The sequence below is a fragment of the Perissodus microlepis genome, chromosome 3 (assembly GCF_051167445.1).
Source record: "Perissodus microlepis isolate ML-2025 ecotype Zambia chromosome 3, ASM5116744v1, whole genome shotgun sequence".
Taxonomy (NCBI): domain Eukaryota; kingdom Metazoa; phylum Chordata; class Actinopteri; order Cichliformes; family Cichlidae; genus Perissodus; species Perissodus microlepis.
Window position 1 is genome coordinate 30,510,639 of NC_140463.1, and position 11,432 is coordinate 30,522,070.

Genomic DNA, 11,432 nt, shown 5'->3' on the forward strand with positions numbered 1-11,432 from the left:
GAAACCAGATTGGGTGCGCTTGTGTAAAACGTTTCAACACACGCCAGGGGTGGAGTATTGTGTTTTGTATTCATAAATCTGAAGCACCGCCCATTCGGCAGATTCCAATGAACACTGCGAATGACTGCAAGCCTGTCAGTGAAGGCGGGAGGACGAGAAGGCAAACTTTTGATGGACGTGAACGAGCTTTATTTGCATCGCCGGAACAACAGCAGTGTCATTTATGTTTATCAACAGGTGACTCCAAACAGTACTTGAGCTAGTATGTGTTATTATTCCTAAATAAGTTCCTCAGCATTCAGTGTTAGTGCCCGTGCTATTTTGAAGCTCAGTGCGGTTAGAAGCTCTCCAAGTTGGTAAGCTAACGTCAACTTTAGAGCCGGTTTCCTTCTGGACTTTTTCAGTGGAATGGCCCCCAGAAAACCAAAGGGAAGCGGTAAGCGTAACGTTTAAACTGGACGTGTGGTGATTGATGCCACTATTTCCAACTTTTACTGTCAGGAGCTCATGCAAGTGTGATTCAGTACTGTAGTCTATTTTTGTTTCTTGCGCAGATGCCAGCCTTCCTTTCGCTGCTCTCCAGCTGCTTGCACCGCCTGTGCGTCTGGTGTCTGCAGCCCTGTGGAAGGTGCTGAAGCGGAGGGATGTGATGCAGTATGGGGTTGTGGAGGAGTTCGTGACATCTTCCTGTGAGGCTGTGCCTGGGTTGCTCACTGTGAGACACCAGGGCAGGCTGACAGTGGGGCTGAGAGCAAGAGTGAGTATAACAGGAGAAGCTTCACCTCTGTTGCTTGTGAAGCTCGCACACAAGAATTTCACTCACATGTACTGTACCAGTGTACCTGCACATGTGATGTGACAATAAAAGTGATTTGATTTGATTTGGAAATCGGATTTAAATGTGTGCTTGAACCACTGTACTGTGTCCAAGAATGGCAGAGTCCCAGTCTCCACCTCTGCAGCTTTAGCCTGGAGTTTGCATGTTTATTATGGCTTTGACATAGTATTAAAAAGGAAGCACACCATCCTAACCTCATTGCTGGAAGACAGCACAGCATCGTTTAGGAAAAGTAACACTATGAACAAACTTGGAGTCATTTCTGACCAGGATATGTCCTGCAGATTGCAAATTGAAATATTATGCAGGACTGCTTTCTTTTATCTGCTCATTATCTTTAAAATTGGAAGCACTCTGTCTCAGTGAACCTTTTTCATGCATTTATTGCATTTATTGCCAATTCTAGCCTTTAAAATTATAATTCATGATTATCAAGTTGCTCTAAACACTCCCTGAAAACCCTTCAGTTGATCCAAAATGCTGCAGTGAGAGTACTGACAGGGACTAGAAAGACAGAGCATATTTCTCCTATATTGGCTTCCCTTCATTGGATCCCTGTTAAATCCAGAATTTAAAATCCTTCTTCTTGCATACAGGTTTTTATTAATAGACCTTATATTATCCCTACAGTACACTTCCCTGTGAGAGTGCGGGTTTACTTGTGGTTCCTACAGTATTTAAAAGTAGAATGGGAGGGAGAGCCTTCAGCTTTCAGGCCCCTCTTCTGAGGAACCAGTTCCCAGTTTGGATTTGGGAGATAGACACTGTCACTACTTATAAGATTATGTTACTCATTTTGATCCAGAATACTGTAGGGTCTTTATATTACAGTATAAAGTGCCTTGAGGTGGACTGAATTTTAGACCAGTGGGGAAAAAGCCATAAAGACAGACTAAATCTTTGAACCTTTTAGTTACGAACCTTTCAGCTGACAGACGTTAGTGCCTATGTTATGCCCCTCAGCACTTGTTGACGCCGCTCTGTGCCTTAAACTGGTCTGACACTTCATGGTTGAGTTGCTGTGGTCCATAAACACTTTCACTTTGCAATAACACCACTAAGAGTTGATGCTTGAATATCTAGGAGGGAAGAAACTTCACAAACTGACTTGTAACAACAGTAGCAGTTAGCACAATCTCATTCTCACACCATGCAGACCTTTTTATAGAAGAGAGGAAAAACACACCAGTGATGCAAAATTACAAAAATATGATGGCGGTCCTATCGGGGGCTATGAGAGTGGAGGCGGGGACTGTACCTGGTGTTTTTCTGTAGTCAGATGATCTTTACCTCATTCTTTTTTTGTTTGTTTGTTTGTTTTTTAACAAGTTGATCTTGGAGCTGTGCAGTTCACAGCCTGATGCTGAGGTGATTGAGGAACACCTGGAAAGAGTCCGTGTACCTGCTGGAACTTCTTCAGTAAGTGACCTCACAGATCACACTGCCATTTTTGACAACTTTTATTCTGTGGCAAAAATGTGATACTGATTTTCCTCAGTTTTTTCATATTCCTTCTGCTCTGTGATTGATTCATTTCAGGCACTGACCACAAAACATGGAGCTGATTTCGGAATTAAACATTGCTCAGTTGAACCTTTGATATTTAGGGAAGAGCTCATAGTGTGGTGCAGCACAGTACTTGTAGCTGTATACTTGCATTGTGATGCAAAGATTATGTATTCAAAAAGACGATGTGCCAAATGGGGATTTTTATGTTACCAATCTACATGATTATTTGCTTACTTGCAGATTTCCTGATTGTGGAGAAAATAAATGTAATTTCTTCTCTTTTTCTTCCCAGAGTAAGGATGTAAAACTAATGAGAACAGTGAGAGATTTCCATTCTTTGATTCACACGTTCCTCACAGACCCAGCGATTAGAGAAAAGTTCTACAAAGTGAGTACCTCGCCTCTACAGCACACACTTCATCACCTCCACCTGCTGATGAACTTTCACGCCCTCTCCTGACAGGAAGTGTTTCCTGTGGATTATGGAGCAACGTTTGACCAGGAGCTGGAGAAGCTGCTGTGGGAGTTTTTGGTTCGACTGGACCAGCTGCTTCCTGTTCCCAACCTAGTACAGGTAATGAGAAAACGGCTGTTTCCATAGCGTTAGAAATGATTTATTGCTCTTATCGTCACTGCTTTAACAGTTTCTGTGTGCAAGAATTGATCTAATATTTGGGTTTTATTTTTTTTTTTTGTCAGACTGTAGCGTGGCTCAGTGATGCCCCCCCTGTCCTGGAGGAGTGTGCACAGGCAGCCACGCAGCCCCAGCTCCTGAAGATTTTACTTCAGCATGAAACCTGCCTTGGCCACCTGGAGTCAGCAGGTTGAAAAAGATAAGATCTGTGTTGTGACGACTGTGACAGGAAGACTTTGAGTGTCAGCTCATGATAATGCTCTTTGCTCTTTACAGCGTCACTACCTCCGAATATGGGAGACTCCATCCTGGCTTCACTTTCTCTGCCACCATCCGGAAGAGTCCCATCAGATCAGCCGACAGCAGCCAGGAAGTTGTCAGTGGATGAATCTGAGGGCGCCGAGCCAAAAAGCAACCCTTCATTTATCGCACCTGTTATTGGACTAATATTGAATGAAGACGTCCCGGTCTTGAACTCTGGCATTAAAAGAACACAGAGACGTGATGGTCCAGCTGACAATGCTGGACATGAGCAGCTGAACTCCAAATTCACCTCAGTGAAACAGAGGCCAAAAGCCAAAGATAAAGGAGCGAAAGAAGGGCGAGAGCAGCTGGAGGAGGAGGAGGGATGCACCCTAAGTCAAAGGAGTGGGGTGAAGCGCAAGAACTCTGACAGAGGAGAAAGCGATTTGGAGGAGGAAGAAGTTCTAAGTGTAACAACACCCGTGGAAAAGAGACTGAGCGGGCAGACGCAGAGTAAAGGTGACCAGAGGAGGAAGGAAGGCCGAGCAGAAACTATAAGAAAAGAGGGATGCAGCAGGGAAGTCCTGGCAGCCCGGATGAGAAAGCTAGGTGTTAAAACACTATATCACCCTGAAGATCAACACCTCTACTCTGTTTTTGTCGATTGTCTGATCATGGAGCCCAGGGTTGTCATCGAAGAAATGTCAGCTGCTTCTCTCAGAGCTAGTACATTTGGGACAGAGGAAACATCCTCTTACCAGGCACAAAACGAGCAGAGGAGGAAGTCACCGGCCACAACGTCAACGCAGAGACAGACAAGCAGCCATCTGTCGTCTGACACAGAGTCTCCCGGCTCGCAAGACAAAGAGTAAGGGACTAAAGTGCATAATGGCAATAAACCAAGCCCTCTGGTCTGTGTGAATAAGTAATATATGGGTAATGCTATGGCTGTATATTTGTTTAAGAACATGTTTGAAGTAAAAATAGATATTGTGGTTCAGTCAACTTGTTTAAACATGGTATAAACTGTCTAAATACAATAAAAACATCTGATTTAGCTCCACAGATTTCTGGTTTCTTTTGTCTGATATTAATGACTTAACTATGTGCAGCTAGATCACACACACTGATCAACATTTGTACTTCAGTGTTTTCTGGTTGCCTTTAGACTTCAGTTAGAAGTGCACGAAGCTAAGCAGGTCAGCTCGATGCCCCCCCCCCTGTGATTAGTCACCAGTTAACAGCTACTGTTGTTTCCCCTTTAACAGAAACCATCCTGCACTACACAGCACGAGAAGCTCTCCCTCTCAGCAGCAGAGTGACACAGGTGAATGTAGGGTGTAATTATGCAAGAAATGTATCACCTGCAAAGGTTTGAGCTTATGTGTGTTTACTGTTCTGTTCAGAGGTGCTGGCCGGTGCAGAAGATGACGACTACGTGGCTGATTCAGAGGATGAGGCGACGAAGAACTTCAAAGTCAGGGTGCGTATGCAGAGCACATCCAGTCTTAGCTTTGATTATGCCTGAATGATGTGCAGTTTCAGACAAAATAGTATAAATGGGAGTGTAAAGCATAAGACTCGGGGAACCAAAATCGGCCTGACAAGGACTTCAATCTGGCACATTGGGTGGCTTTGTAAAATGTGGAGGGCATGAATTGCAGGCTCAAATACATTTTCATGAGTTTTTACAGCTCTTCCTGCTGATAGAGAGCACCGTCATGGCCATTCAGACTTCACCAAAGTAATTAATAGATTAAAAAAAATTTAATGACAACACATTGCTGTTTTCTTTGTTTTTCTTTATAATTCATTCACAGAAATTAAAAAAAAATATAAAACAAAAACATTGTTTTATAATTACAAGACCTTTTCTGTATATTTATACATTGATTTACAGTTTAAGCCCAAAGATTAAGGCTGACATTTCTCTCATAGCTGAACAACTGAGATGTGCTGAGACTTGTTTTTCTAATTTTAGATCTCAGGGGTTAAATGTGCAATTAAACGTGTTTACACTGATAGAAAGACGAGTTTCTCTGGTCCGGCTCACTCAGGACTAAAACAGTGTAAAATGAGTTTGACGTCCCTGCTGTAACTGATACCTGTAACGCAGTAAACTCTTATTCTTAGTGCTTTGAATCCCTTTGTCTCCCCCAGCTGTTTATGAAACGCTACTACAAGACCAAACACGGCACCTACGTGCCCACCCTGAGGGAGTTTTGGAAACCTGCGATGACCCGGCGCCGCTTATTGTCTGCTGGACACAAACGGAGGTGATGAAATGATTTTTGTCCTCCACCGGCGACATGGTCGGAAAGAATAACAGGTTTTTAAATGCTATTGAGACTGATGGACACTTTTATCTTCCATTTGCTTGAAATAAACCTGACTCAGGGCGATTAAAACTTGAACAGGTGCTTTGACATCGTGGATAAACGTAGCCACGGTTACAGGCAGTGCCATACAGCTTTTTTTAAATCATTTAAATTGTATTTTTTAAAAACATATCTGGATTGTCTGTTACAAATGTGAAATATTTTTAACTTGCAATATGTAATAATATCTCTGTTAATAAAGTTTGTGATGTTTTGTATGAAATATATGAAATGAAATGCAAAATAAAAACTGGTTGATGATGACACTGGTGCACGCTCCATTTGGTTCATCGATGAAGGCGAAGCTCTCAAACGGCTCCTGACGTTCAGCTCATGTAATGACTGATATTACATCAGTTTATAAAACCATCCCTGGCCTGTAAATCATGAATATGTTTATGCACTGAAATAGCTTTTATCTCATAGCTGCTTCAGTTTAAAATGACACATTTCCTCATTTAAAATTAATTATTTTCTTTTACAAAAACATCAGATTTTTCATTAGAAACCTTTACACAACAAAAATCAACCTGGAAACTCAAGATGCTCACAGTAACCCAGAGTTCTCTCTGCTTCATTATATTGGTTTATATTAGTGTGTTGCAGCTCCTGCGCTAAGCTTAGTTGCAGCTGTTTCCTGCCAGCACTTCAGAAAAATAGAAGAAATCAAATTAAAAACGATGCGTTCAAAGTCGACAGTTCATCCCTCCGGTCACTGTGATGGTCTCTCCGGTGATGTAGGACGCTTCCTTGGAGCACAAGAACGCGATCACACTTCCGATTTCCTCTGGTTCTCCAACTCTGACAGGAGAGGCAAATTCAACGTGTCAAATCCTGGACTCTGAATATTACCAACAAGCTTTCCTGTGATCTTGAACTTCACCTTTTAATGCATAGCTGCTTTTTGAACTCATCCACGATGCCTTCATTCTGCCACAGCTGGAACAAAAGAGTTTATTATAAAAAGTACAACACTAATAAGAGAAAGCATGACTGAAATGCAACAAAAACCACATTTTTAGCAAAGGACTCCAGCGCGTGTCCTCACCGCAGAGCTGAAGCGGGTCTTGATTATTCCAGGGGCCACGCAGTTCACTCTTATGTTGCTCTGAGCCAGCTCAGGGGCCAGAGCCCGGGTTAGACCCAGCAAGGCCGTCTTACTCACGCTGTAAGGACCCAAAGCCTGGAGAGGTGCACATGCACGCCACGTGAACAGGTTTGCAGAAACAAAACAGAGCATGTCACTTCTTTACATTCAGGTTTATGTCTCACTGGCTTTAATGATAGTCATGTGCATATATCCATTATTAGCTGCTTTCAGCTGCTTCCTTATTAACACGGCGCCACAGCGGGTGCCTCTGCATGTTTGATTTGGCACATTTTTTATGCAAGATGCCCTTCCAGACACAACCGCCAAATTTTTATGTTCTCCTGAAACCAAACCGGTACGGTTAGGTAAATGTATAAACCACTACACTAGGATTACCTTACTAAACAGGGTTTCTAACACTTTTCTCCCACTTCAAAAGCCATAAAAGCTCAGGCTCCACACCTCAAGATTATCACACCACACCCCTAATGCTGTGTCAAACACTGGCAGATACTGGAGTCTGTGAGTAACATAGATGCTTAACATTACAGCTTTTCTCCAGAGAATTGCTTTCTCACTTCCATCTCTGTCTCGATGTGATGTAAGGAGGCGACCAACCAATCCTGCACTGATGAGATTCAGTCACAGCACCACACGAATTCCTGCCAAGGAGAAATTCCTCACTGACCTGCATTGGTTGGTATCCAGCCACAGATGACACAAATATGACATTTCCACCTCTGAAAGAAAAACACAGACCTGTGAGAGGTGTTAGAAATATTACAGCAGGCAGGTTTTTATGGACGCCCCTTTTGGTGCCATTGTCACTCACCCTCTCTTCTCCATATGAGGCGCCACCAGCTTGGTCATGAGGAAGGCTGATTTTACGTTCACATCTAGGATCTGAAAATGTCGACACAGTGACAGTGAATGCTTTAAATAACAGAGTGATCTCTCAAGTTATCGTTTTACTAACGTAAACAGCTCTTCAGAACCACATTTTGGATTTATGTTGTTTTTTTATGACAACATATTAGTGCTACTGTATCCTTCGTTTAAAAAAATGCAAATTTATGTCGTACATCATAAATGATTGGTGTGGGCTCAATTTTTGTACGTACCTTATCCCAGACCTCCTCTGTGGAGTCCATGATGTTTCCAAAGAAAGGATTGACTGCTGCATTGGACACCAGGATGTCAATGGCCCCACACCGATCCAGAGTCTGTACCAAACACAGAGCCAAGCACTCGTTCACGCTATTACACAGTGACGCCAACAAGTGGAGGAAATTTTAACAGACACGTGCACTTCATCTCTTAATGCAGCTTGAGTCACAAAACCAGCTGCTGATGTGAACCACGCTTTGCACAAAAGATGAACTGTTTGCTTTCATGAAACTCTTACAAAGTCGTGTAAAAGACACTGTTCAGCAATCACAATCAGATACACTGTCTAAAACTCAAAGCATTTTACTTGTGTGGCCGCTGTCGTCCTTAAAAACAAGCGTTGAATACAATAAGTTCAAAGGTACGCCACTAAATACTAAACAAAGTACAAAAGGAGCTCAGAGGAAAAGCTAAAGGAATGGCTGGAGCTGGTTTACGTCTGTCTTAATGAGTCTACCATGCAGGCATGTTTTACGTGGCAGGACTCCACAGAAGAAACCACAAAAAAAATGTAAAAAACCTCCACTAAAGTTTTCCACAGAGCACCTTAGCAGTCCACAGTGCTTCTGGGAAACATCTGCGATCTGATGAATTGTCTGAACTGCTCATGAGCAGTTGAGTGATGCAGCACGTCAGCGACCCCAACCTTAAAAATACAGCAGACCAAGAAAATCTGCTTCACCTTAAACCCATCGGTTATTGTGGAATGACATCACGGACCAGACATCCTAATATGGCTGAGCTGGAGTGCCTCTTTAAGACAGAGGGGTCCATTATCCCCCCCCTGAGCATGTGCAGCTACAGAAAGTGCTCTAGGTAACCACCAAACCACCAAAAGAGGCTCAGCTAATGGTTCCCACTTACTTTTTCCACCACCACTGAGGATGATGAAAGGGGACTTTTTGCTCACAGTAACTTGGCCAGAGTTTCAAATAATGACACCAGCATATGTACAAGTAATCACTGTGAGCCAGAAGCTCAGGCTCAGACCGCCCGAAACGCTCAGCTTCAGGCAGCTTGTTCTGCTTTTAGCTCTCTGTGATGTCACTGAGCACAGATATCCTTAACATGCTCATCTCAGGCACAAAGCTCTGACTGTGAACACTGAGGTAAATAGAGATAAGCTCCAGACTGTCCAAATAGTCTGTTTGTGAGGAGCAGCCAATCGGATGAAAGCACAGCAGTGCAAGATAAGTGGACTTAAATAGCATAGACTTATACAGACTCATTCACCCAGTCACACACACATTCATACGAGCTTTTATCTGTTCACACACACTCAGCGGGTGCAGTCAAACACCGATCCACCAACTCTCTGATTGGTAGATAACCCGCTCTACCACCTGAGCCACAGTGGCTCTTAAACTGTGGGGAAAGCCCTGCAGGTGTGGTGTGGATGATCAGGGACTTTAATGAGTTTGCGTCAGAGCTAAATATGTTAAAACACCAAAGTTACAGAGTAACTAATAACAGATGTAGACAGGCAGCTAAAGGCAAAATTACAGTTTTTGGACAGTTTGGTAAGACCATAAGAGTGGGTTCAATTCTTCGTGAGAAAGAGCTGTGACAGCAACTTAAATCTTGAAAACGCTTTACATACAGTCCACATTAGAAACAGGAGGTATTTGAAGCAGTCATAGTGGTTCTCTGAGTCGTCCAGTCGCGCACAGCTGTAGTTTCAGTGCTTGTGTTAGCAGCATGCTCTGACTCTGCCCTTCACACTTAGCCTGGCAGAAGTAAGAAGCATCTGGGGTGGAACTATGGCCAGATTTTAACTCATTGCCAATTAGTTACTTATTTCCTGCATAGAAAAAGAGGGAAACTGTAACTGGAAGCGTTCTTGTTGCTGACAGGGCAGAGGAATGTGGCAATGAGGGACTTCGGCTTCATATAAAAACATTATAAAAACACATTTTCACAAATAGCAACTTTAAGTGGAACTACATTGAAAAAACAGGGAAAATATCAGGCTGAACTTTATTCTACTAAAATCCAGCTTGGATTCCTTTTTATTGTTAATGATTGATAAAAATTGTTAGGTGCACGTTGGCTGAACTTTTCTCCACCTCTCAAGTGGCTCATGCCAGATAAAGTTTCATAGTTTTTTTTTTTTTTTTTTACAGAGGATCAACTGAGAGGCTAGACATATAATTATTTTGAACCATGAAGCTACTCTAATAGAGTCCAAGAGTAAAAATATATTTAGAAATGAGCACCCATTTAATAGTTGTGTTATAATAAAGAGCCAAAGCTTGGTCTTGTATAGTTTATGTGCTGCTCTAACACCTCTGAGCACTCCTGAGCACGATGGACGGCTTCTTACCATCTGAACCAGTTTTTCTCGGTCTTCCCCTTTCCCGACATTACAGGTTGTTCCAGTCACTTGGATGCTCTGGCTCTGCAGCAGTGCCACAGCTTTGTCTACATTGGCCTGCCGCCGGCTGCTCACAACCACATGGGCACCTCTTTTTCCCAGAGCCTGAGCAGCAGCCAGCCCGATTCTGAGGAGGGGGGAGAAGAGCTCTATGATGCATCGCTTTAACCCCTTTACAGCTGTAATTACTCTCATGAATGTGCTGAATCTGAGAAATAAGCATTTTAGAACATACACAAAACAATCAAACAAACATGGACTAAGCTCTTTTATTACTAATTCTCCAATAATCAGTGATTTGTCATGATTGGAGACAGGTGACTAACACAGTCCTTGCTTGGTTACTGTTTGTTTTTCCTGGACAGCACCAACAATCAGGGGTCAATAACGTCATTCTTACCCATCTGTGGAGGCAGTGACTATGGCTACTTTGCCAGAAAGACTGCTTTGAGACATATTTCTTTGGCCAGCTACAAGATTGGTCCTAAGGCACCTGAATACACTCCTCAGCATCACCTGTGGACAGAGAGCACGCACGGATATGTTTTCAGCGCAAACAGCAGTTAAGTAGGGCAGAGGCCATGCACTTTGTTGAGCTCTCATTCCCAACTTTATTGTCACTCGCAGTCCGACACTTTACAAAGCAAATGCAGTTGTGCAAATGTGACGAAGAGGATTGTCTCACCCTGCAATGCATGAAAAGCTCAACACGAAGAGGTGCAGAGGAATAGTTTGATAAAAGACTCTCAAAGACCTTTCACTACTGACGATTCGTGTCGCTACAGTCGATATTTTCCGGGTAAACGTCCCCCTGTCAAAATAAAAGCATACAGCCTACTTCGCTCGCAATTGGCTATGTTGCATATGTATATAAAAGTGCTGAAACCATGCTCACTTTAATAATACTAGTAATTGTGCAAATTAATCTTTTTTCTATGGCAAATAAAGATAACAGCAGTTGCCAACAGCAGCTGACCGCTATTTTACCCCATTTGAAAATCGTTTACCTGGTTTACAGAGTCAGTCGTCCTTAAACGCAACTTTTAGGAACGAGCCAATCAGAAGAGCTCTATTTTTGAGGCGACGGCTAGCTGCGCGATTTTACACACGTCCGGATTGGTGTAAACGCTGGAATTTACGCCCTCGTGTTACTTGTAGATCAGCGAAGCTCCACGACCTCAGAAAGGGGCGGAGATAAT

The 11,432-nt window shown here is 42.9% G+C and overlaps 2 protein-coding genes across 2 annotated transcripts; one reads left to right on the plus strand and one right to left on the minus strand.

The window, feature by feature from the left end:
* Positions 1-47: 47 nt before the first annotated feature.
* tinf2 (TERF1 (TRF1)-interacting nuclear factor 2) lies at positions 48-5,866 on the plus strand. Its single transcript, XM_084923982.1, has 10 exons — positions 48-436; positions 555-757; positions 2,168-2,257; positions 2,640-2,735; positions 2,811-2,921; positions 3,047-3,170; positions 3,258-4,092; positions 4,493-4,551; positions 4,631-4,707; positions 5,385-5,866. Exons 1-10 carry the CDS (start codon positions 409-411, stop codon positions 5,502-5,504), a joined length of 1,743 nt encoding a protein of 580 aa, XP_084780108.1. The 5' UTR covers positions 48-408; the 3' UTR covers positions 5,505-5,866.
* dhrs4 (dehydrogenase/reductase (SDR family) member 4) lies at positions 5,010-11,403 on the minus strand. Its single transcript, XM_084923996.1, has 10 exons — positions 11,241-11,403; positions 10,919-11,044; positions 10,634-10,749; positions 10,183-10,360; positions 7,814-7,915; positions 7,525-7,595; positions 7,381-7,432; positions 6,651-6,785; positions 6,486-6,541; positions 5,010-6,403 (listed from the first exon to the last, which is right to left on the minus strand). The coding sequence occupies exons 2-10, from the start codon at positions 10,928-10,930 to the stop codon at positions 6,289-6,291; spliced, it is 837 nt and encodes a 278-aa protein (XP_084780122.1). The 5' UTR covers positions 10,931-11,044; positions 11,241-11,403; the 3' UTR covers positions 5,010-6,288.
* Between the last annotated feature and the right edge of the window lie 29 nt (positions 11,404-11,432).